We start from the raw sequence: 25,950 nt of genomic DNA on the forward strand, positions 1-25,950 counted from the left end.
GCAGCAACAACAACAACTTCAACAGCAACAACAGTCACAACATTTACATTATCATCCCCACTACCATGAGCTACAATCCACAGTGGGAACTACAGCTACAACAAATGATTATTATGAACATTTAAAACGTTTAGATAAACTTGCACTTGGCCTTGTTACGGAACAATTGCATCCGTGGCACAACGATAAGAGTGATTTAGAAAGTTTAAATTCGGATTATTTTAAAAATTCTCTACATCAATCGAGCGATTTGAAACAACAACATCATCAACAGCAGCATCATTTGCATCAGCTTCCTCATCAACAGCAGCAATTGGAATTTGAAACATTTGAACAGGCGGTACAATTATTGGCCCAGGAGAAACCTCGCATATATCAATCGAGAAGGCAGAAACGTTCTTGTAATTTAGAAAAATCCCATAAACAATCGAACTCCACGCCTGCTAGTGGTGGTGAATCTTGTCCGGAAAATAGTCAGAGTAGTGTATTTCCCGAGACAACCACCAGCAATTCGGATGATCAAACCGATAGCGCTTCATTGTCGGAACAAGAATATGATATAACAAAAATCGAAGAAATATTTCAAAAAACACAGATTGAGGGAGACGAAGAGAGCTACGAAATCATAAGCTTGACCACAACTACACGCACTAGATTTGAAACAACCGAAGACGAGGCAGAAGATCCAGGAGAAGAGGAGGAGCGTGAGCGAGAAAGAGATCGTTTTCTGGAGGAACAAATAAACTCTCATAGATTTCGTACCGAATCAGATGCTATATCCAAGGAAGGTGAAGGAGAGGAAGAAGCTGACGATACAGAAGAATCCAATAGACATACAACCACAGATACAGAAATTGAAGGTACCCTAAAGAGAGCACGGGCTGTTAGTGATAATTTACAAAAAATTATAGCATATGACTCGGTCTATCTTTCATCGGAAGAAAGTTCTGATAGTACTTTAATAGATGTTGATGGTTGCGATACATCCTTAGAGGTAGCCAGTGTATGCACCTGTATCGATGAGGTAGAAACTTTACTACACATTTCCATAGAGGACACTATTTATGAACCCCAAGCTAAACAACATAAATTTGAAGTGAATTGCAAAACTCAGGAAAAGCCAGAAACTGTAAGTTTTGTGGAAACAGTAAATACTAAAATCGAAATTATAGATCATTGTGACGATTTGGAAGCAGAAGATATTAAACCTATTTATACGCAAATTTTGAAAATTGAACATACTCCCTGCAGTAGTACTCTACAGCAACAGCATACCACTACTATACCGGCAGGTGTTACCTCAAGTGCAGCTAGTAAACCAAAGATTTTATCTGTTGTTGAAAAACGTAAACTAAAACGTTATTCCGACTCTGCGTATTCTTCTAACGTAAGCGATTCATCTGAAAAAGGCCTTACACCTCCCAACGCAACAGACTCATCATCTGGCTCTTCCGGCTACACGCATGCCAGTCATCTGAAACGTCAAGTTGCGGAACCACTTTACATACCTTTGAAATCAAATCTTAGTGATAATCAATATCACAGTTTACCGGACGTTAATATCGGCCAAATTCTTAAGGTTTCTGAAAGCATTGATGCGCAACTAAGGTCATCATATAATTTAGATAATTGCTGTTCATTAGACGATACGGTAGACGATTGTCATTTACAGCACGATACGTCTCACACATCGTCGTTAGCATCAAGCACTAATCATTGTAATAATAGTAATAACAACAGTCGTCAGTTATGCGATGAAGTTGTGACCACTGAAGAAATTTATGATTCCATAAAGCGGTTTGGTAGAGCTCATCAAGAGTTTAAACAGAAAGAGTGTCAAGTTTTTGAGTTACACACAGAGAAGGATGAAGAGCAGCATCAGTTGTTAAAGGAAGATTCTTGGAGTTCAGATAATTCATTTGAAATTCATGAGGGTAAGATATTCTAGTTCTAATAGAAGGAAACTAGAACTGAATTAGAACTAAACTAGAACTAAACTAGAACTGAACTAGAACTGAACTAGAACTGAACTAGAACTGAATTAGAACTGAACTAGAACTGAACTAGAACTGAACTAGAACTGAACTAGAACTGAACTAGAACTGAACTAGAACTGAACTAGAACTGAACTAGAACTGAACTAGAACTGAACTAGAACTGAACTAGAACTGAACTAGAACTGAACTAGAACTGAACTAGAACTGAACTAGAACTGAACTAGAACTGAACTAGAACTTAATTAGAACTGAACTAGAACTGAACTAGAACTGAACTAGAACTGAACTAGAACTGAACTAGAACTGAACTAGAACTGAACTAGAACTGAACTAGAACTGAACTAGAACTGAACTAGAACTGAACTAGAACTGAACTAGAACTGAACTAGAACTGAACTAGAACTGAACTAGAACTGAAATAAAAATGAACTAGAACTGAACTAGAACTGAACTAGAATTGAACTAGAACTGAACTAGAACTGAACTAGAACTGAACTAGAACTGAACTAGAACTAGAACTGAACTAGAACTGAACTAGAACTGAACTAGAACTGAACTAGAACTGAACTAGAACTGAACTAGAACTGAACTAGAACTGAACTAGAACTGAACTAGAACTGAACTAGAACTGAACTAGAACTGAACTAGAACTGAACTAGAACTGAACTAGAACTGAACTAGAACTGAACTAGAACTGAACTAGAACTGAACTAGAACTGAACTAGAACTAAACTAGAACTGAACTAGAACTGAACTAGAACTGAACTAGAACTGAACTAGAACTGAACTAGAACTGAACTAGAACTGAACTAGAACTGAACTAGAACTGAACTAGAACTGAACTAGAACTGAAATAGAACTGAACTAGAACTGAACTAGAACTGAACTAGAACTGAACTAGAACTGAACTAGAACTAAACTAAAACTGAACTAGAACTGAACTAAAACTGAACTAGAACTATTGATATGATATTTTTTTCTCTTTCAGATAAATATACAACTCCCATACCTCAACCGTCAACTCCTGACAATTGTAGCTCTGAAAACACAGACATATCTAAACCTACAGAAGACGTTTGTAAGCAAGTCAGCTTTATACCAGAAGTAGAACCAACCCCAAAACAAAATCTTGATACCTCAAAATCGCTGCAGCAACATTCTCCCCAACTACAAAGCTACGAAAGTTTGGAGAAATCCAAGGACGCACCTGGTATTGAAATTGAAAACTTTAGTCAACAAATCGAGCGTAGAGCCAAAGAAATACGTGCAAGTGGTAGACGTACCCAATTGCAACAAATTGAGTTTGCCAATCGAGCCAAATTTCGTTTGGAAAATACTTTAAGTCAATACGAAGACATACAAGAAGAAACCAAAGAAATTAAATGTAATAAATTACAAAATCAAGCAACCAAAAATTCTCTATTTCGCATCGTGGTAACCGATGCCCAAAATAATATTATAGAAGAAGATTCCATACAGAGTTTGGAAACCAAAGAGGAGCAAAGAGAAGAGGAGAAGGAAAATTTCCATTTAGGCAGTAACAAGAAGAAAAACAATAGAATTGAAAACGCGGATGAGGTGTTAATGGTAAGATTTTCTAAGGAACGGTTTAAAGAAAAACCAATAGCCACAACCAGTAACCGAGGTGGAGGTTCACTGAAAAGAGTGCCCTCCAAACATCGCAGACAACAATATCCGACAACTCTCACACAAGCCAATAGTTCAAGTCAACATTTAAGCATAGCAGAAACCAAAAAACTCTTGTTATCGCCCAAATCCAAAGAAAGAAGAGTGCTCAGCAATCAAATTTACAGAGCAAGACCCGTCAAGGTTATAACAACCACTACCACAACCACCACTACAACGACCACAGATTCATTTCGTCGCAACAAAGTCAAGCACCAAAGCAACAAAATGTCGCGGCCACAAATTTTACAAGTCATTGACAATAAGCGTAAATTAGAAAGTAGTTTGGCAGTGACTGTCAACCCAACGGCTGGTAACCCGACAACTAACACAACAACAGCAACATTTAATGCCAACAATATATTCCACAATAATGGAGAAGGCAGTCAAGTAGAAAACGAATATTTGAAAAAGGTTGATGCTGTACGTTGTTATTGGTCCAAATTGGTAAACAGTGATTTAGAACAGCAGCAACAACAAAAGCAGCAACAACAACACGAAGCAGATGATGAACGAGAAGATGAAGACTCTGAAAAGGTAAAGGAGCAACCATCTAGCAACAACAACCATAAACAAAAAGCAGAAGTGGCAAACGAACAACAGCAGCCACCAGAATATAAAGAGCAAATATTACCAACGAAACAATCAAAGAAAACAAATGACACGGAAAATTTGAATGAATCTCAGCCACAGAAGCCAACTTCACAAAAACACCAGGAGCATCGTTACGAAGAAAAAAAGCAATTTATTTTAGGTGCTCAACCAACAACAGCAATGACTCACACGTCTCCAGATGAAGTAGACAATCGAATGCATGTAAGAAATGTAACATCAGGTGACAGCCACAACAAGACGTTAGCAAACAACAACAACAGTCAGAACCACCACCACCAGGATGACTATTGCAGTTTTATGCCTTCCATCGAAATCGTCGAATTAGATGGTGACAAAAAAGCAACCATCGTAAGTGCGGTGCCATCGAATCTATCGTCTTTAGGTGGCAATGAGGCCAACGATGGTGATATTGATGACGCCAATGAGCCACAATTTGATCATATACGTTACAAAGTTTTAAAATCACAACAACTGCTGCGCAGCAATGTGTTGGCACGTAACAAAAAGGAGGCACAATTCGATGGTCTTATTCAATACTTGCAGGAATACAGTTTCCAAGAGTTGTTGTCAAACAACAACGTAGTCATAGTGGAGCCAGTGCGCACTAAAATTGAAAGACCATTTGGTACAAATAACACCATAAACGGTCGTCAGACAAAAGATGCTAGTGCAACGAAGGCTCTGCCAACACAGTATGTCCAAAATAATGATGGCAAACGAAAACAACGTAATAACACTGTTGCAGGCAATATAAATTCTAATGCTATGGCAGGCAGCGGAAATGGTTGTGGTGGTAGTGGCATAAAACGACACTTTTTCTATCAACCCGTACGAGTAAATCGTGAACTCTATGAGGAAGAGTTGCCAAATCCAGATACCGTGCGAAATGTGCGTAAATTTTTTGAAGAGCACATACTGCCAACACCAGGTCAAGGACTGCTCACAAAGAACAGTCAACTTAATAATGGCGCCATCAAAACTTCAACAAAACAAACAAGTCCTAAATCACGTAGGGCTAGAAAATATCGTTACCTCACCATAGACACCTCCTATGGACATGCCACTACTGCAGCTGCCTCAACTGCAGCAGCCAAACAATCCATAAATTCACCACAACGAAAATGGGATACAGCCAGTCTTTCTAGTGGTATTTCGAGTGGAGATTTGTCATCACCTTGTGAATGCAATGACCTAGAAAATAATCAAAAACATACTGAAACTACAGCCAACAATAACAGTGCAGGACAACAAAAGGACCCTGAAAACAATAAGGAAAACTTAGCTAAACAAGAACAAGTAGATGTTGATGATGCTACAAAACCCGTACATGTTCAGGATTTAGTAAGAAAACATAATAGCTGTAATACTACAAGAAAACCACGTTCCTCTGCCTTTGGCGTACCGGTACGTTCATCGGGCATACGTCCACGTAGTGCCATCTATGGTTCATTACATAAAAGTTCCAAGTCTAGTAATTATCGTGACATTTATGAATATCATATTAAACATCATGACTCTGATGACCATGAGGCTGCCGATGATGGAGATGCTGATGAGGATGATGATGATAATGATTTGTTTGGTGATGTTGAAGATGACGAGGATGAGTTGTGTGATACATACTATGTCAGTAATGTGAGTAATTTAAATGAATATTGTAAAATTTTGTGTAAATTTTGTAAGTTATCTACGAGTGTATGAGGCAAATTAAATATTGACGAGGCTAAATAATTGAGGTAAAACTGAAAAACGTAAGTTTAATATAGGAACACTATAGTTTAGGGTTGAAGTATTTAGTTTTAATCCATTTCTGACATCAAGTCTGTCGCTCCATGAACAACATATTACACAACTTAAAAATACAATATCCTTGGCCAACCTGACGATGCGTTCATGCACGGAAGAAGGCTGATTGTTGATGGAAATTGTAGTCGTACAAAGTTCGAATGGGTGATCGGGTTAACCAATCCGAAGAAAATTAATCAGACGACTTCAGTTGTTTATGCAATGAAATCGTTCAACAGCCATATTTGTCGATATTAAGTGATTTATAACATTATTGACAATTTAAAAAGCCAACGCCCATTTTTCGATGTTAATTGCTTACAAATTATGTCATTTGTGGACTCAATTAGTTCTACTTGAACTACGTATTACAAACCGTATTTAAAATTAAATAAATCAAAATATTCATTAAAGTATGACATCGTTTTTTACTATGACTGAAGACTTTATTAGCATTTATTCTCCTCTTTATTTAACCACCAACAACCTTGAATAACTCTTAAATCCTTTTAGTCCATTTTAAATACAATGTGGTAATAAATATAAAAATAAATTTATAGTTTTTTTTTTTGTTTAGAAAATTACTCAAGTACAACAAAATTATTATTATCTCTGCCATAAAATTTTATGACCAAAACCAAGAATACCATAAGATGCAGCAGAGAAACCAAAGCGAAAGTAAACAAGCCTAATTTAAAAACATAAATTTTAAAGGATAATTAATTTGTGAAGGAAATACAACTAAAAACTTTTCATAAATTTTTTACAACAGATTGTAAATAAAGATATAACACAAAAAAACAAATCCTTTTGACTTCCAATTAAAACTCTTTCACTCTCTCTCCGTCTCTATTTAACAGGATGTTTTGCGTAAAATACGCGAATGTGGTTCTTCCGTTACCTATTACGGTGGTCGTGTTGTGCAAACAACCTCCACGTCCGCGTCTGCAAATCCACTTGAAACCTATGGCTGTGCTAACAACAATGGACACAATTTTAATAGCACAATTGCTGCAGCAAACAATGCAACTGCAACAACAATGCCCTTTAAAAATCCCACAATGATGACACAAACCCAAACAAGGGCTAGAGTTCGTGAAATTGAAACTTGTTGTAATAATTCAACAGCTGCTGCAGAGAGTGCTGCTGCTGCAATGAAAGGCACTAACAACGAATGCCATCATCAGTTTCATGGAAAACAATTAGAACAAAAGAAATCACACCTAATAAAGAACGATAATGTGACAGCGAACAATGGAGTCAAAACGACAACGTCCACAAACCCCAAAGATGAACACAACCAACATATTAATAATAATGTTAAACATAAAGCTCAAGGATTCAAAGGAAGCGATAAGGCCGATCGTAGTGATGGTAAGTTATACTTGCTTATATTTGTTTTTGGTATTATATTCTATGAAATGTTAAGGGAGTTGAAAGGTTATTTCGATGGGGAATTGAAAAATAGTTTAAATTGGTAGAATTATGTAGTTAAATTTCGAAGAGTAAGTATCAAAACTATTTTGCACACTTTTGAGACGAAAAGAACTGAACTATATTTTACAGTAAATTATGGACTATAGTTGACACTATAGTCTGGAATATAGATGACACTATTGTCTGGACTATAGATGACACTATAGTCTGGACTATAGATGACACTATAGTCTGGACTATAGATGACACTATAGTCTGGACTATAGATGACACTATAGTCTGGACTATAAATGAAACTATAGTTTGGACTATAGATGACACTATAGTCTGGACTACAGATGACACTTTTGTCTCGACTATAGATGACACTATAGTCTGGACTGTAGAAGACACTATAGTCTAGACTATAATTGGACTCTAGACTACACTATAGTCTGGATTATAGATTACACTAAAGTCTGAAGTATAGATTACACTATAGTCTGGACTATAGATTGCATTACAATACGGACTATAGATGACACTATAGTCTGGACTATAGATTACACTTTTGTATAGACTATAGATTACACTATAGTCTGGACTATAGATTGTACTATAATCTGAATAAGGCTCCGGTTAGGAACAGACTTTAGACCGTAATCAAGATTTTATATTAGGCAACAGTGTTGACTACGGACATAACATTATAAATATCTAGACTATGGAATATACAGAAATATTGTCCAGACTGTAGACACTTCTGCAATCTGAGTCACTAGAATTTATTGATTAACCAAGACTATTAAGGATTTAAGTTAAAATTTATTATACTTTCTAATTTTTAATAGGCGGTGGCATTACATTTAAACTTGTTAAATCAAACAGTTGTAGCAGTCGTTTGGAATTGGCTGGTGCCACAGACAATGAACCCGAAGATACAGAAGTTGTACGTAAAATGGTACATCATTTTGAGGCATCGAAAACCAACAGTGGCAGCAGCCATATGCGTACACCAATGAAAGGCACTAGCAACAATGAACAAACATTAACAATCAACAATCAAACATGTTGTCAAGATAATATAGATAGCAACAAAAACTACCAACATAAAGCAAATAATAATGAAGTTTATACAACAAATGCTATTACTCCTGCTAATAGAGAGGGTCCGAACATTGAGGAAAAGAATCACGATTGTGGCATTAAACTAGTAACTGTAAATAATCACATAAATATTGCTAAAGGAAATCTAACAGAATCTTGTGCAGCTGTAAATGATTTGGTGAAACTTGAGGAAAGAACAGAAATGGCTGACAAGAAAATGGAGGATGAACAAAAAATGTATCACAGTGAAGCTAAAGATATACATTTGGATAATAGTAATGGAGTTAGGAGTAATGGTAGTAATGGTAATGCGGGAACATGTGTGAAAATATGCCGTAATAAAAATGTCGATTTGGCATTTACATTTGTTAAACAGCAGCCAGCTAAATCCATAGGGATCAACCCTGAAATTGGCAAAAATAATACACATATTGGTAAAGAAAAGTTGACTTCTTCCACGCTTGCACAAGAACAAGAATCAAACAATAAGGATAAAGACACGAGTGTGTCGAAAAAATTGGTGACATATGAAAATACTTTGCTGCCAACAATAACAGCTACAACAAAAGTGACACCAACAAAAACACAAAATAAAATATCAATGGGGGATTTAAAAGTTGATGAAACACAAAATAAATCGAATAACATAAAAATAACAAACTCATCAAACATTAACCGAACTTCAAACAATAAACCTTCACAAATCATTGTGCCTGTTGAAATACATTGTGTTGATATCTTCAAGGAGCTAAAGAATATGGATAATACAAACACCTCCAGCACTTCCACCTCTTTATACTCCACAACTTCCATGGCTCACAGCTCCAAAGGTCGTGGTGTTGGCGGAGGCGATGAAAAATCATTTTTACCTCTTAGCACTACTTCAAGTGTTACATCCGTTATAGATAAAACAGTTGTCAAACATTATGTGGCAAATGATAAAAGTATCTATGAGAAACGTAAATATGATGATATTGAATTTGAAGAATTTGAAATCTATGATCCAACCAAAGACTTTGAAAAATTAATTGAAGAAGAACAGAAGCGTAACAATCCTGATAATCATTCCTTCAACAGCATAGAACAAATCAATGCTCAACAGCAACAACAGCAGCAGGTACAACAACACTCCACCACCTCATCCTTGTCCTCCAATACGTCAAAGGTTTCGGCCTCTTCCTCAATGGCCACTGCCAATAGTCAACAAACTGCGGCTTCAACGGAAACGGAAACAGATTGTTATGATAGTCTAGATGACAAATTATAAAAAACGAGCAAGACAGCAAGAAGGAAAGAAAGACGAACAAAGAGGAAAAAGGAAACATATTGATACTCAAATATGAAATGAAATGCCAGTATCAATAAACTTTATATGGAACAGCAGCTCAACTCAACTTTAAATAAACAATTTTGTTTTCTCTGTTTTCTTTTTTACAATTAAGTTTTATTATTAGTTGTTCTTCTTCTTTAAAGTTATTTATAAAATAAACAAAAAATGTAAGAAAAAAATTAGAAATTAGAAAACTTTATGAAAAATTCTCAATTTGGTGCAACGATATGAAAAAGTGTTTGTATTTTGGTGTAGGGATTTAAAATTTAATTTGTAATTATTTTAAAGAAAATTTTTATAATTTACTTTTTTGTTTTTTTTTTAAGTTCTTTATTGTGTCTGAATGTCAAACATAAATTGTTGTTATTAATTTTTAATTGTTTATTTTTTTTAAATATTTTATTTTATATTAAAGTATATTTTATTATTTTTTTTTAGTTTTAAGAGGAAAATTTATTCTAATTTTATTAAAAAATCAACTAAAGATGAAATATATTTTGAATAAATTATAACTACTATTATTAAAATAAACTAATACTAGTAATATTTTTACTGTGAAAGTCATCTGAAAACTATGAATAATATGGAAGATAAGATATAAGCGGTGCAACACAAAGAAACTTTCATACAATGTACAACATTTTTCGTATATATTAGAAATTGTTTATTTTTAGTGTAGCTTTTAAAAATGTTTATTACAAATTACTGACATAGATCAGAGCTTTTACAAAATTTTAAAGAGGCCGTTTCGAAAGGCATATTGGCAAAGTACAGTTTAATAGACAAAAATCAGTCGAAAAACCGAAATAGTTTTGGTCCTAAAATCGAGACACTATACGAAAGGTATTAGATATCGACTTCTTTGGGTTGTCTGCATAATTGCTAGATCGGTAATCTTTTGTAATATTCTGTGTTCTAATGTACCATAAGGAAAACTTTCACGAAGTGCACCAACGCTTGCGATAATTAAAACTAAATATATTAGAGAAATCGACTCCCTCAGGTCTTCTACATAAATGCATAGAACGGACATCTTGTGTGATATTCTATGTTCTAATGTACTGTAAAGAACTCTTTTACAATGTGCACCAATGATTGCAATCAATCGGCTTAAATTGGCCTAAATGGCGGGTTGAAAAAGTCACCGATAAAAGTCAATCGAGACACTATACGAAAAGCTTCGAAACTATTTTGAACTTCTTGAGAAATTAGAACTAAAGGTATAAGAAAATCAACTCCTACGAAACTTCTACATAATTGCAAAGATCGGTCGTCTTAGGTGAAATTCTGTGTTCTAATGATTGTGATCAATCGCCTTACATTGGCCGAAATGATGGGTAGGAAAAGTCATCGCTATTATTGTAAAATGTGCATAAGTTTTAAGTAACGTTGGACCTTGTGAAGTTTACCATCTAAGTCTTGACAAAAAGTTTTAGTTTGTGAAACCCAAGTTTTAGTTTGTGAAACCCACGTACATACATATATTTCTTTTTCTTAACTTTAGCCTAAAATTTTGTTAAACCAATAATTATCAAAATCAATTATAGTGTCGCTCCGGCAGGATGTCGTGGGTTCGACACTCACCTGAGACACTAGAAAAGGAGCGCACAACAGGTCTGCTAGAGGACTAAGTCTAATTCTTCGGATATGATGTTGTACATACATTCTACTTTCAAACTAACTACTCAGCAGTTCGACGGGACAGTTCCGAACTGACCACTTGTGGTGGCCCCTAGCCACCTGACTATCCAGGTGACCAACCATTTTAATATGGGCTTGTCCTACGAAGAAGTCAATTGTCACTCTACACCCTACAAAGTGACAGTAAAGAGACGATTGCCTCCGCTATCGCTTACAAAGGGGACACTAAAGTGACGACTGTCTTCATTCTTGATTACAAAGGGTACATTCGTGACGAATGACCCTAAACATATGAATTACGATCATCCAGGTGGTTAACTATTAGTGTAAATTACTGTCTTTTTCATATGCATTGACTTTTTGTCGAACTACTGAGTAATTAATTATTCATTTTTATATTTATACTATAATAATTCTTTAACTAAAGAACTTAAACGACTTATCCTTAAATTTTTTTCTTACTTAATCGATTAATGATATAATTGATGATATTTAAGACGTCTGTTTAAATCAGCGAAACGCACTGAGCTCTCAATTAAGCTCTCTTGAGTTCTTCCTTTCACTCGAACCTATGTTCACACAAACAAAAACATTCAGAGAGTCTTTGCCTTTCGCTGGTTTAAATACTAATGAGTAAGTGTTGATCCCCTTTTCGAAAATGTTATGAATTATGTTATCTCGAATTAAGTACATTTCGGGATTAATTCAATATTTTACATTCTTAAAACATGCACATTTTAATCTCAAAACAAGAGTTCGATACAAAACAAAAATAATTTAAATCAGATCAATCACCTTGACCTAAAAATACTTAATTTAATTATTTTGTTACTTAACGCAGCCGTACTTGAATTGAAGTATTCTTTGCAATTTTTTTAAGAAAAAATTAACTTAAGTTTTATGCTTCCAATTTAATGTATTGGTGATTTGTTATGGCAACATTATCCTTGGGAAATAAATGTGTGATATTACGATTTAATATATTACGAAACTTAAATCGATGCATTTTATTTTGTACGTTGGGTCATCTCTCTTACCCAAGTCCAGATGTTTAGAAAGAAATTTCAACAATTAACATATCAACAACAAGTGATTTACAACCTAAATTGACAGTAAGGCAATATAATATAATAAATTATATTATTTTTATTTATTGTATACATATACACGTCCGAATCAATATGTATTTCTTAATTTTAGCATTTAATTTTCTTTTTTTCCAATTTTGGCTGGTTTGATAATGAGTGGTGGTTGTGGACTGAAGCTGCAATAAATTTAAGCAAATATAGTTGCCACACACATGCAAACACTCGTAAATATGTCTAGCCTGTCATCCATACTATATACAAATGATACAAAACGGATGGGTCCTTAAATTAAATTGTAGCCAAGGAATAATAATAAAAATAAACTTTAGTCATGATTCCACAAACACTTGATACGAAACACTTGAAAGTACTATTTACAAACAAATTGCTGTTTAGTAATCTAATAGTATATACGCTGTCTGCTTTACCTTAACTTTTCTGTTTGGAACTTACTAGATTGGAAAAAATCTTTTCTTTTACTTTCACACTTTTATCATTTTCTCACATCGGAAAATTTTATATATACACATCACCCTAGTTACACACTTATTCTGTTACGTTTTACTTAAGTTCTTGTGTTGAATCACTTACCTGAGTTTAAGTCTTCAGTTTTATTTGTGCAGTAACTTTGTCGTCCTCCAAAGCTCCATGAATTCTGTAAGAGATGAAGAAAACATAACAAAATAAGTTAAACAATAAAAAAACATCAACAATAATGAAAAATATAAATGCCCGACTATATGATACACTACATCGGCTACAAGTATGTGTTTTTTCGGAATTATACCTCATACAATTTATTACAATTTAAACTTAAAGACATTAATAGATCAAGACTATTATTCCAGCAACACACCTCCGCCCCGGTTTATATTTCTTTGATGAATAACTCACATCTTGTAACTAGTGCCTCCAGTCTGCCGGGACTATAACTTAGTGATGCCAAATGTAACCTTAATCTTTCCTTGAAATGATTTGACGGGTCAAGGGTGAGGTGCTCTCATAATTTGGTACTACGGGTGGCCAGTTGGCCGGAGGAATTTGACTCTCCTAGAGGTGGATTAAACCCAAAGTCCCTGTAAAATATAAATTTTTGAGATACATGTCTGTTATCGCTCCTAGTTTCCGGCAGCGGTACTAACCACAGGGCAAGGCTGTAGATTAATAAAATGTTGGAATTGTGCTGATAATGCAAAGATTAAGTTGTATCTGTTTAGATGCCGAAAGAAAGAATCGTGTGATGGTTGAATTGGTATTGGTTGAGACGTTGTGGAATTGTAATACCTTTATCTTTATTAATTAATCGGCGAGTTTACTCCAGAGATACAAGCCGATGCAAAATGATCGGCGGCATTATCATTTTAGGTCGGCGGCGTCAGCAGCTTATTAAAGAAAATATCGGCGACTGCTAAATTGTCGGCTCAATTTAACCTTTTCTTCAGAAATTGTCCTTATAAGCGTTTATTATATGGGAAAATCATTGCATAATAATCTGTTATATAGAAACCTTTCTCTATATAAGTTTTTTTTCTACAGAAAAATGAACATTTATAGTAGTTTTCACAATTTTAATATTAGCACAATATTGTGTGGCAAAACTTTTCAATTTGCAATAATAATTTAAAATAGTGGCAACTCCGTTCAAATTTGTGAATTTATTTTCCGAAATACATGTGTGATTCCATTTTTATCAGCGGCTACGTTTAAGCCGGCATAGCTAGAAGACGGCGGCGTAGCGGCTTGAAAAATATTACCGGCGGCCAGCCGCCTCTGATTTGAGCCGTTTCGGCTTGTATCTCTGGTTTACTCTGTAAACGCTCAACTTATTACAATAGGTTATTGTGGTAAGTCAGTAAATTAAATATAGATCTGTGTTATTCCAACAAACCAACGTCCCCAATGTGCGATACAACAGAACCATCTCAGTAGTGTGGTTGGTCGACATATAAGGTCTACGAATGCAGTGGGGTAAGTCTTTAGATGATGTGTAAGGACATAGCACTCCTCATACCATCAAAAGGGAGTTTAAACTTGATTTTGGATTTGCCCTTCTACCAGCTCTTAACTGTGATTGCCTTCTCCTTTAACAAGATTGGATTAGGCTTGTTTCATGACACCTGTTATTCCACAACGGGGCTAGTTTGTCAAGATAGCTCAACCAGTGGTTTTATTTAATAATATTTCGTATTATACATGAAATTTTCGTAAATATTATGAACAAGTTTTACTAGGATAAGCAGTTTAAGCAACGAATCAGTAATACAATGTACTAACCGTGTATTTACTGTTTTTTCTAATTATCTATTTGCTTAAATATTCAAGTACGAAACAAGCTCAAATCGAGACCATTTTGGTATTAGTTCAATCTTTTACATTTTTAAATTAATATTATTTAGTTCTTAATGGAACCGTATTAAAATTATGTATTTTGTACTTCTTTAATTATCAACAAAATTATTACAAAAAGTTTTCGTAAAATTTTTTTTGGACAAATAACATTTCGTATTATACATGAAATTTTCATACATAATACGAACAAAAAAAAATAGTTAAGAAATTATTTTTCGTAAAGTTAAGCATGATTTTGTTTCAGTGAGTACTTGTATAGGGTATAAAGAAACACAATAATAAAACTATTTATTTATGCGGGATTGGAGAATTTCAATCTATATGAGCTGAGTTATTCTTACCATACTTTGGATGTTATAGTATAAGGTAAACTATAAATTTCATATGTTCTTTTTTTTCTTTGTACTGGACACCACAAAATGCCAGATTTTATTAAAACTTTCAATGAACAAAAAATATTTTTAAGGTTTCTAGATTGCACAAGAAAAAAACTTTTTATAATGATCAGGTTTAAATTTCGGATTTTCTTCATTGTAACTGAAATTTAATAGAGTTTTAGTTAGCAGGAGAAAGTTTGGAAAAGAACATAGTTTGAAATTATTATTATTGAGCAAAAAAGGCTTAATAATAAAGTTCAAAACAAGTAATAGTAATTGGTTTATAGATTATAAAAGAATTTAGTTTAATCGAAACTCAATCAAATGGAATTGTAATGCGTATAAATTATAAATCAATATAAGTAAAAATATTGATATTAAATTTATGCTTTAAAGACTAAAACCGATATAAGTGTTAGCGGTTTCTATATACACTGTATACCAAAGTTCTTATTGGATAGGATAGTATAGAGACAAAATATTTCCTCATGCAAGACAAAAAACATTATTTTCTACACATGTGAATTTCAATAAAAACGGATCATTAAACGCTGTACTTTTTTATTGTTTAATTTTTATAGCTACAATATATCTATTGAGTTTATACTGGAAGGTGTTACCCAATGTGGCTGGGTTTATCTTTATTTTAAAAAGTACACACAACAATGACCACAATTTTTATGATTTTCCAACATCAGCACTTTAATAAACATATTGTAAGCAAATAACAAACAAGAAAAACTTATGACTATATATTAAAAACTTCGCATTCCAAAAACCTTTTTACTTCAACATTTGCTAATAAATTATAAGTGGGGATAAGAGGGGTGGACAAAAAAAAACCCATTAAAAATAAGTAAATCATAAAAAAATTAGATTTTCTAACAACAACAGAAAACTTGACTGAATACTTCCTATCAAATTATTTAAATATAATATCGACCCTTGATGGCCACAAATAAACATTATAAAGGATATAAAAAATTCCTCCTCATCTTAGGCATACAAAATACAACATTTAATGGAAAACGTGCTTCATCATTTTTTGAAAGGTTTAGGGTTTTAGGGAGATGAATGGCTGGTTGGATATCATTATGTATGTAAATATTTTTTGTTTTGTAGTGGCCTATTTATAAGACAAAATTTGTTAGTAGAGACAAGTGAATAATATAATTTAAAATATAGAATATAAACCAGAGTATTGACTAGACTATAGACTAGACTATAGACTAAAGTATAATCTAGGCCACAGACTTAAATATAGAGCAAACTATAGACTAGACTATAGACTAGACTATAGACTAGACTATAGACTAGACTATAGACTAGACTATAGACTAGACTATAGACTAGACTATAGACTAGACAGACTATAGACTAGACAGACTATAGACTAGACTATAGACTAGACTATAGACTAGACTATAGACTAGACTATAGACTAGAATATAGACTAGACTATAGACTAGACTATAGACTAGACTATAGACTATACTTTAGACATGAATATAAACTAGGGTATAGCTTGTCTAGGCTAGACTGTAGACTAGACTACAGACTAAATTATATTCTAGACACTACAGACTGGACTATATACCAAGCTTGATAAGAACCATAAACAGCACCTCAAATATATTAGGAATTGATTACGACCTTAATTTTTATTCAGAAAAACTATAACATTTATCAATTGGTCTTTTGGCTAACGGAATTTCTGCCTTATTTGTAAACATGAATCTCTTTTTGTATCCTTTTCCTTGAAGCTGATTAATGGTCTTCTCTTTTAGCTGTCTTTTTAAGATAATATTTCTTAGCAAAAAACAAATTCAAAATAATCTTTTTTTCAGTTTCTTTGTACAAAATTTGTGTTGAATCATTGATTTATATAAAGAAGCATTTTGTTTTTCAATTTAATTCAATTTTCAAATGCATAATCAAGTACCATTTACATGCTAGGGTTTTATAAGGGTAATACTTTGCAATTGAAATTAAATAGTTGTACTAAATACTAAATAAATAGAAATGGAAATAGAAATATATTACCCAGTAAACTGGGGTTATTTTTGTTGGCATAATGGTATATTCTCTGCTGACCTAATCTAGAGAGTTTACCTGCACTTTTTTGATAAAGATGATGCTGGGTTTAATTTAGTTGCATTAAATATATGTATATGTTTATCCATCTAAATTATATATAGATGTGTTTTTTATCTTTCATGTCTGCTTTATTTTGACAAGAAAACAACATTTACTTTTACAGTTTTCAATCTTATTTCCCCAAAAAATACATACATACAAACATATGTATAATATAATGCAAGAAAATAATATAGAAATACATGAATGAACACTTTTTGGAACACGTTTTCCAAAGACATGACGTTCAAATAAAATTGTAATTGCACTTGTAACATTTCAAATTTAATTGAATCAACAACATATCCGTTCTATCGAATCATTTGCTATTGATTTGTTAAGTGTTTAACAATTATTGAACAGGAATTGTGTGAAAATTAGAGAGAAACAAGAAAAAATAAAAACGTAACAAATGAATGTAGATTAAGGATAAAAATTTATAGAAAGTAAAAAGAAAATTTTTGCTGATCCAACATATTTTTCCTTAAGGCATTTTACACCTATAATTAATTTTCTATTAAAAAGGAAATTTAGTGAAAATTACCTACGAAAAAATGTTACTGTTTTTTCTTACTTGATTTCTTTAAACATAAAAATTAACCCACATTCAAAAGCTCTCTTAATTTAATCCATGTTTTACTTTTCACTAAATTAATATTCAAAACAAATCCTCTTGCAATTGTCTAGTCATTTACAAGAGAATAAAAAAAATCTCAAATACTAAGCTCAATCCCCGTAAATAAAAAATGGTTGTTAAAAATATAATTTTTATATATATTTAAGAAGAATTAATTCTTTTTTAAGTAAAATGATTTTCTATTCATTTTTACGAGGTAAATTTAACCCAAAAAATTAAGCTTATAAAGTAACTCATTTAACACACATTCGCATACATACATATCTATCAACAAAGCACACTTATGTACATACACATTTATATTGGCATCTATTAAATATGTCCTCGAAAAAAGGATCCCACAAAAGTTGAGCCACAAAAAAAGTGAAATCCCAACAAGAATAAAAACAAAAAGCTTATTGTTTAAAGTCAAAGGAGGTTAGTGAAAGAATGAAAGGACAAAGCGAGAACAAATATGTAATTGTTGTTGCTGCGGCTGCAGTGCTATTAAAATAAATAAAAGAAAAAAAGGATACAACCCAACATACTTTTGTGACTTTTTCACATGTGAAACAAGAACAATAACAATTTAATAATGCTTAAAAAATACACAAAGAAAAACAAATATGTATGTATGGTATGTGTGAGTTAATGTATGTAAGTAGACTAGTACAAAATTTTTAAGTAATTTTTATTGGACATTTTTTTAAACTATCTTAAAGGTAATTTATCAAAAATTTACTATTGAAAGGAAATTTTTCGAAAATTGCCTATAGAAAAAAAAAATTATCGAAAATTTCTTTTAAAAATGGAATCGGGAATTTTATGAAAAATTTTCTATAAGAAGGAAATTTATCGGGAATTTTCTATAAAAAGGAAAATTACTGCAAAATTCCTCTAAAATGGAAATTGTTAAAAATTTCCTATTAAAGGGTAATTTTATAAAAAATTTCCTATTAAAGGGAAATTTTATAAAAATTCCCTATTGAAGGAAATTTTATAAAAATTTCTCTTATTGAAGGAAATTTTTCTAATATTTCAATAATTAGAAATTTCTTTTAATATTTCCTATAGAAGGGAAATTATCAAAAAGTTCCTATAAAAAATTAAATTAATCGAACATTTCCTATAAAATTGGGAATTTTATCAAAACTTTTCTATAGAAACGAAATTTTTGGAAAATTTCTTATAGAAATTAAATTTATTCAAATTTCCTATAAAAGCGAAATTTATTTAAAATTTCCTATTAAATGGAAATTTAGAGATCTTTTCTAAAAAAATTCTATTGATAGGCAATTGATCAAATATTTCTTTTTTAAAAAAAAATTTTTTCATAAAAAGAAAATTTTTGGAAAATTTCATACTGAAGGGAAATTTATCGAAAATTTCGTATAAAGAGGACATTTATTGAAATTTTCCCATTTTAGGATAATTTATCAAAAAATTCCTTATGAAATGTAATTTATCAAAAATCTCTTATTGAAGGAAAATTTATTGAAATTTATAAAAAAATCTTATAAAGAGAAAATTTATCGAAAATTTCTCATTAAAATGAACTTATCAAAAATTCCTATTAAAAGGAAAAATGGAAATTTATCGAAAATTTCCTATTAAAAGGACATTTATTGAAAATTTTGTATTAAAAAGGAAATTTATGGAAAATTTTTTATTAAAAAGGAAATTTGTCGAAAATTTCCTATTAAAAGGACATTTATCGAAAATTTTGTATTAAAAGGACATTTATCGAAAATTTTGTATTAAAATGGAAATTTATATAAAATTTCCTATTAAAAGGAAATTTATCGAAAATTTTGTATTAAAAACGAAAATTATCGAAAATTTCCTATTAAAACGACATTTATCGAAAATTTTGTATTAAAAGGCCATTTATCGAAAATTTTGTATTAAAAAGGAAAATTTCCCATTAAAAGGAAATTTATCGAAAATTTCCTATTAAAAGAAAATTTATCGAAAATTTCCTATAAAAAGGAAATTTAACGAAAATTTCCTGTAAAAAGAGGAAATTTATCGAAAATTTCCTATAAAAAAAGAAATTTATAAAAAAAAATTCCATTAAAAAAAGGAAATTTATCGAAAATTTCCTATAAAAAAGGAGATTTTCCGAAAATTTCCCATAAAGAAAGGAAATTTCTTCTTGAAAAAGGAAATTTATCGAAAACTTCCTATTAAAAGGAAATTTGTCGAAAATTTTCTATAAAAAAGGAAATTTATCAAATATATTCTATAAAAAGGAAATTTTTCTAAAATTTTCTATAAAAATGAAAATTATCGAAAATTTCCTTTAAAAAGAAATTTATTGAAAATTACTTAAAGGATGGAAATTTATCTATAATTTCCTACAGAAGGTGAATTCTGCAAAAAGAAATTTGAAAAATATTTCCTCTTAAATGGAAATTAATTAAAAACAAATTTCATTTTAAATACAAATTTTCTTTGAATAAGGAAAACAAAATTTCCCTTAAGTATTTATTGGCACTGGTTTATTATCCAGTTCTAACTATAAACACTACATCTGTGTCCTGTATAAAAGAAGCTTTTCTTTTTGTTTCTGTTGTATTTGTTTACGTTTGTTTTTGCTGTTTAATGCCATCAAGTGTGCAAGAATCAAAGGATAAAACCAACAGAAAAACCATAAACAAAGACTTTTTAAAAGACCTCAAAAAATCGACATTCATACATATATGTAAGTATGTAAAGTGAGTTCATGTAAAAATTCTTCCCAACACACTCATAAACATAAGCTTCTTAAGTACAGTACAAGACGAAAAAAGTATGAGTTTTTCAAAAGAATAACTACTTAATACGTTAAATGCAGCTAAAATGTATTCATTTCGTTTTGATGGAAAGTATAATTGAAATGTACTTAATCAGTGTATCCAGCCATGAAATGTTTCGGAAAATATTTGTTCATTTAACAGCTTATGCAGTGATTGGCATAAAGAGAAAATTCAAATGAATTTATGCAAAATCACTCACTGTGCAGTAGTTAGGGAAAACAAGTAAATGTTTTACTTGGTTAACAAATAAAATAAAGCATAGCTTCAGGCTTAACAATAATTTAAAAATGATTTTATTTGTGGGCTTTTTATGACAAGTTTGTTTAACAAACAAATATTTCTTATTTGTTTTTCGACTTTAAGTCTTTATTATTTATAAACAATTTAAATTTAAGCAAAACGTTGTTGTACGAAAAAAAAAAAATAAAATGATGCCACTGTAATGCTAATAGTAAGTAATTGTCATTACATTATACTCTCTACTCAAGCTATAAAATAAGTCATAAAATATGGAAAACAAACAAAATTAATGATTCTAATACTAAACGCGACACCAGTAGAATAATGTATAAGGTAATTAGTTATGATTACCTAGTAAGCAATAAAATGATTCAAACATAAAAGCTTACATATTGGCATAGCATAAAATTAAGCTCTTTGAACTTCCAATTACGCATCTTGTTTATATGTATTTATATTCCAGCGTATTGCTCTCCTCTGTCCCTTAGAACTGTTTATGCAAAACAATTGTCACGTGCTGTTTTTATGAGTGTTTTTCATAATTTTTTATTCATTCACATTGCTGGTCGATGACACAAATGTGAGGACAATTCGAAATTTTAAATGAAATGAACAAACTTTTGCTTTCTTTGTTTATTGGTCATAAAAAATGTTTATAGTTTGTATATTTTTTTGTTGTTAATATTTCTTTTATGTTTTCATGGCAAACATTTTATATAGTTTCTGTTTTTTTTTTCTTTTCATCTACAATAAAAATTCCTTTGTTTGTGTTTTCTTTTCATGGGAGTACAATGTGCATAAATGTGAGCTAAAAGTTTATAAATTCTAACTGACATAAATGGAACAACAGACAAACAGGTCTCTGTCATTTATAAAATTAAGTAAAATTCGATTTCATTACATTTTTATGTGGAACATAAGGAGAGGGAGCAGTTAATATAAAGATGACTCCCTGCTTTTATGTGGCAGAGTAGTAAATAAACATTTACCGCTTTGTGGGAGTGGGCTTGTCTTAAGGAAAGATAAACATTACAGAACATGCATTGTAAAAAAGTATGATAAAGAGAAAAAAGTTTTTAGTAAAAAGAAAAATTTTTTTCTATAGACAATTTTATGAAATTTTCATTCTATAGAAAATTTTATGAAATTTTCTTTCTATAGAAAATTTTGTGAAATTTTCTTTCTATAAAAATTTTTATGAAATTTTCATTCTATAGAAAATTTTATGAAATTTTCATTCTATAGAAAATTTTATAAAATTTTCATTCTTTAGAAAATTTTATGAAATTTTCATTCTATAGAAAATTTTATAAAATTTTCATTCTATAGAAAATTTTATGAAATTTTCATTCTATAGAAAATTTTATGAAATTTTCATTCTATAGAAAATTTTATGAAATTTTCATTCTATAGAAAATTTTATGAAATTTTCATTCTATAGAAAATTTTATAAAAACTTTATTCTATACAAAATTTTATGAAATTTTCATTCCATAGAAAATTTTATGAAATTTTCATTCCATAGAAAATTTTATGAAATTTTCATTCTATAGAAAATTTTATGAAATTTTCATTCTATAGAAAATTTTATGAAATTTTCATTTTATAGAAAATTTTTTTAAATTTTCATTCTATAGAAAATTTTATGAAATTTTCATTCTATAGAAAATTTTATGAAATTTTCATTCTATAGAAAATTTTATGAAATTTTCATTCCATAGAAAATTTTATGAAATTTTCATTCTATAGAAAATTTTATGAAATTTTCATTCTATAGAAAATTTTATGAGATTTTCATTCTATAGAAAATTTTATGAAATTTTCATTCTTTAGAAAATTTTATGAAATTTTCATTCTATAGAAATTTTTTTGAAATTTTCATTCTATAGAAAATTTTATGAAATTTTCATTCTATAGAAAATTTTATGAAATTTTCATTCTATAGAAAAAAGTTTTATACGTTAAAGTGAGATGTCTCTAGAGTACTCAACTGTGTTATAAAGAAAACAACACGTACCATGTGTCCACATAAAAAGAACACTTCTTTGTTAAATTTCAAAATTTCTATAGAGACGCCCTTGAACAGAGTAAAAAAATATTTAATCTTCGCTTGATTCCATTGGATTTTGCATTGAATCAGTGAGTGCTGTTGTGTAGCAGGCAAAAACAATACGAAACTCAAAGCAACGTGCATAATCTCTGTAATCAACACATGTTCTTCTTAAAAAAACACAGACAATTAAACTTTGCAACATGAGGTATATATGTGCAACACACAACAATAAAATAAATTGTTAAAAGACAGCCATAACAAAGGAAGAATAAAAACGACACAAATGATTTCCTCGAGAAAAATTTTGCTTTAGTATAAAATCTGTTTAAAAAAGTAGGACGATCGGCAGATTTACACACAAACTGGACTATAGTCAAATCTTAAATCTGGACTATAGTTTAGATTATTCTTTAGGATTATTCTTTAACTTATAGTTTTATCTATGATCTGAACTTATCAGAATATAGTCTAGCTTATAGGCCAGTCTATAGTGCTGACCATAGTATAGTTTATAATCAGGACTTTAGTTTAATCTATAGGCAGGAATTATTATAGTCTTTAGTCTGGAGATATTATATGGTCTACAGTAGATTGGACTATATTCTAGTTTGCAGTCTATAGTCTATTATCAATGCTAAATTATAGTCTATAAGCAGGACTACTGTTTAGTCTATAGTCTGGACAATAGTCTAGTCTACATTCTAATCAATAATCTGGGCAATAGTCTAGTATATATTCTAATCCACAGTCTGAACTATAGTCTATAGTTAGGACTGTAGACAAGTCTATATTGTAGACTAGTATACAGTCAAGACTATATACTAGTCGAAAGTGCAGACTATTGATTAGACTATAGACTATAGTCTGGATTGTAGACTAGTCTATAACCTGGACTGTAGTCTGATCTATTGTCTGGAGTATAGTCCAGACTAAAGTTAAATCTACAGTTTGAAGTACACCATAGTCTGGATTATCTTCTAATCTAGTCAAAAGTCTATAGTCTGGATACAGTCCAGATAATATTCTTGATTGTAGTCTAATCGGGAATTTAGTTAAGTCCAACGTGACTAGTTTATAATTTGCATAATATTTAAGTCTATAGTTTAGACTATGTTCAGGTCTATAGTTGTACTATATTCAAGTCCATAGTTTGGGCTATACTCAAGTTCATAATTTATAATAAATTCTAGTCCATCGTCTGGACTGCAATCTGGACAAAAGTATCACCTCAAGTGGCGTCTGAAGAAGAATATATGTAGACAAGAGCACTGTCGAATCTACATTTGAGACTCATATCAGTCTAAAGTCAAGATTATAGTCGAGGCCATAGTCCAGACTATAGTCAAATCTATAATCTGGACTACAGTTAAGTTGATAGCCTGCACTTTACTCTAAACTACAGTGTGTGTCCATTATCTGGATTATGATTTTTATTTATCAACATTTTTATTATTAACATTTTATTTAGAACCAAAATTTGTCACCAATCCGAAAAACAATTTCCAAAACAAAAAACAATCGTCTGTCTATAAATTTGCCCCACACAATGCAATCATAATTTTTTCTATCCAACATTCTATTTTTATAATAGAAAATACATTTTACAATTTTGCTGAATATTTTACTAGAAATTCATAAATAAATGTTTTGGGTTTTTCTCTGTAAAAATTACGACGACTATGATGAAGATTGTGTATTCCGATTCGCTTGGATTATATTTGCGTTGACGTGAAATACAAGAATAAACATTTAGCAAAAATAAAATATATTTAAATCGTAAAACCAACAAACAACAACCATTAACAACACCAGCTCCACCAACGCCATCATCATCATTTAAAACTAAGGCAAGTCAAAGGAAACTAAACAAAAAAAAAAAACATCATAAATATAGAACCTGGTAAAAATTTTAACACGGGCAGAGTATAAAATAATTTAAACAAAAAAATATTTAGATATTTTTTTGTCATTTTGCCAAATACAAAAGAAAATCATCATCATCTTCTTCGTATACAAATGACAACACAGAGCTGACAATTTTGCTTTTTTGTATTTCTAGGTAGACAGTGTCATGGACGGACAGTCTTTAACGCAGATTCTATGTGAAAGAATTTTTCTTTTTTGGAAAATTTATGACTTGACACAAACGAAAACAAACAGATAAATTTAGATAGCGCTTTTTTCACTCATATCGCGAATATTAGTTTTTCTTGTTTATTGTAAATTACGAGTGTATGTCTACTTTTTTCAAGTTTTAATTTCCATGTGTAGGACTAAAGAAAACTGATTTTTATTCTTAAATGATGCTGAAAAACAAATATATTTATTTTAATTTTTTGCGTAAAAAATTATGTAAATTTAATTTATTGTTTTGAAAAGTTACGATTTAAAAGTCTTTTCATTATATACTGATATATTTCATTTTTAATTTGGTTGAAAATACTTTATAGAAGACTAGCATACCCTGGGTGCTTCGCTACCCTATGTTCAATATCGTAAAAATATCAAAAAGTTCCATCGGAAAAACGAAAAAGTACAAAGATCTCTTTCAATAAACTCTCATTTAATAAGGACCGTGTGTTCCGGTTAACCATTATAAAGAATCCATTTGAATAATAGAAAAGTACCAAATAGTTCCCACTTCCAGAATATTATTCAGTCAAGACCATGTATGTTAAAATTAATGTTCCTAGGTTGAATATTGAAAATTAAAAAA

At 30.9% G+C, this 25,950-nt stretch overlaps 1 protein-coding gene across 8 annotated transcripts in view; it reads right to left on the reverse strand.

The window, feature by feature from the left end:
* LOC111681413 (calcium uniporter protein, mitochondrial) overlaps positions 1-25,950 on the reverse strand; it is a 126,843-nt gene that overhangs the window by 70,588 nt on the left and 30,305 nt on the right. For all 8 annotated transcript variants that reach the window (XM_046953070.1, XM_046953069.1, XM_046953066.1 and 5 more), the window contains one exon: positions 13,257-13,320. In XM_046953070.1, coding sequence (XP_046809026.1) covers positions 13,257-13,320 — 64 coding nt within the window. The remainder of the gene's footprint in view (positions 1-13,256; positions 13,321-25,950) is intronic.

Source organism: Lucilia cuprina, chromosome 5 (genome assembly GCF_022045245.1).
Source record: "Lucilia cuprina isolate Lc7/37 chromosome 5, ASM2204524v1, whole genome shotgun sequence".
Lineage (NCBI taxonomy): Eukaryota > Metazoa > Arthropoda > Insecta > Diptera > Calliphoridae > Lucilia > Lucilia cuprina.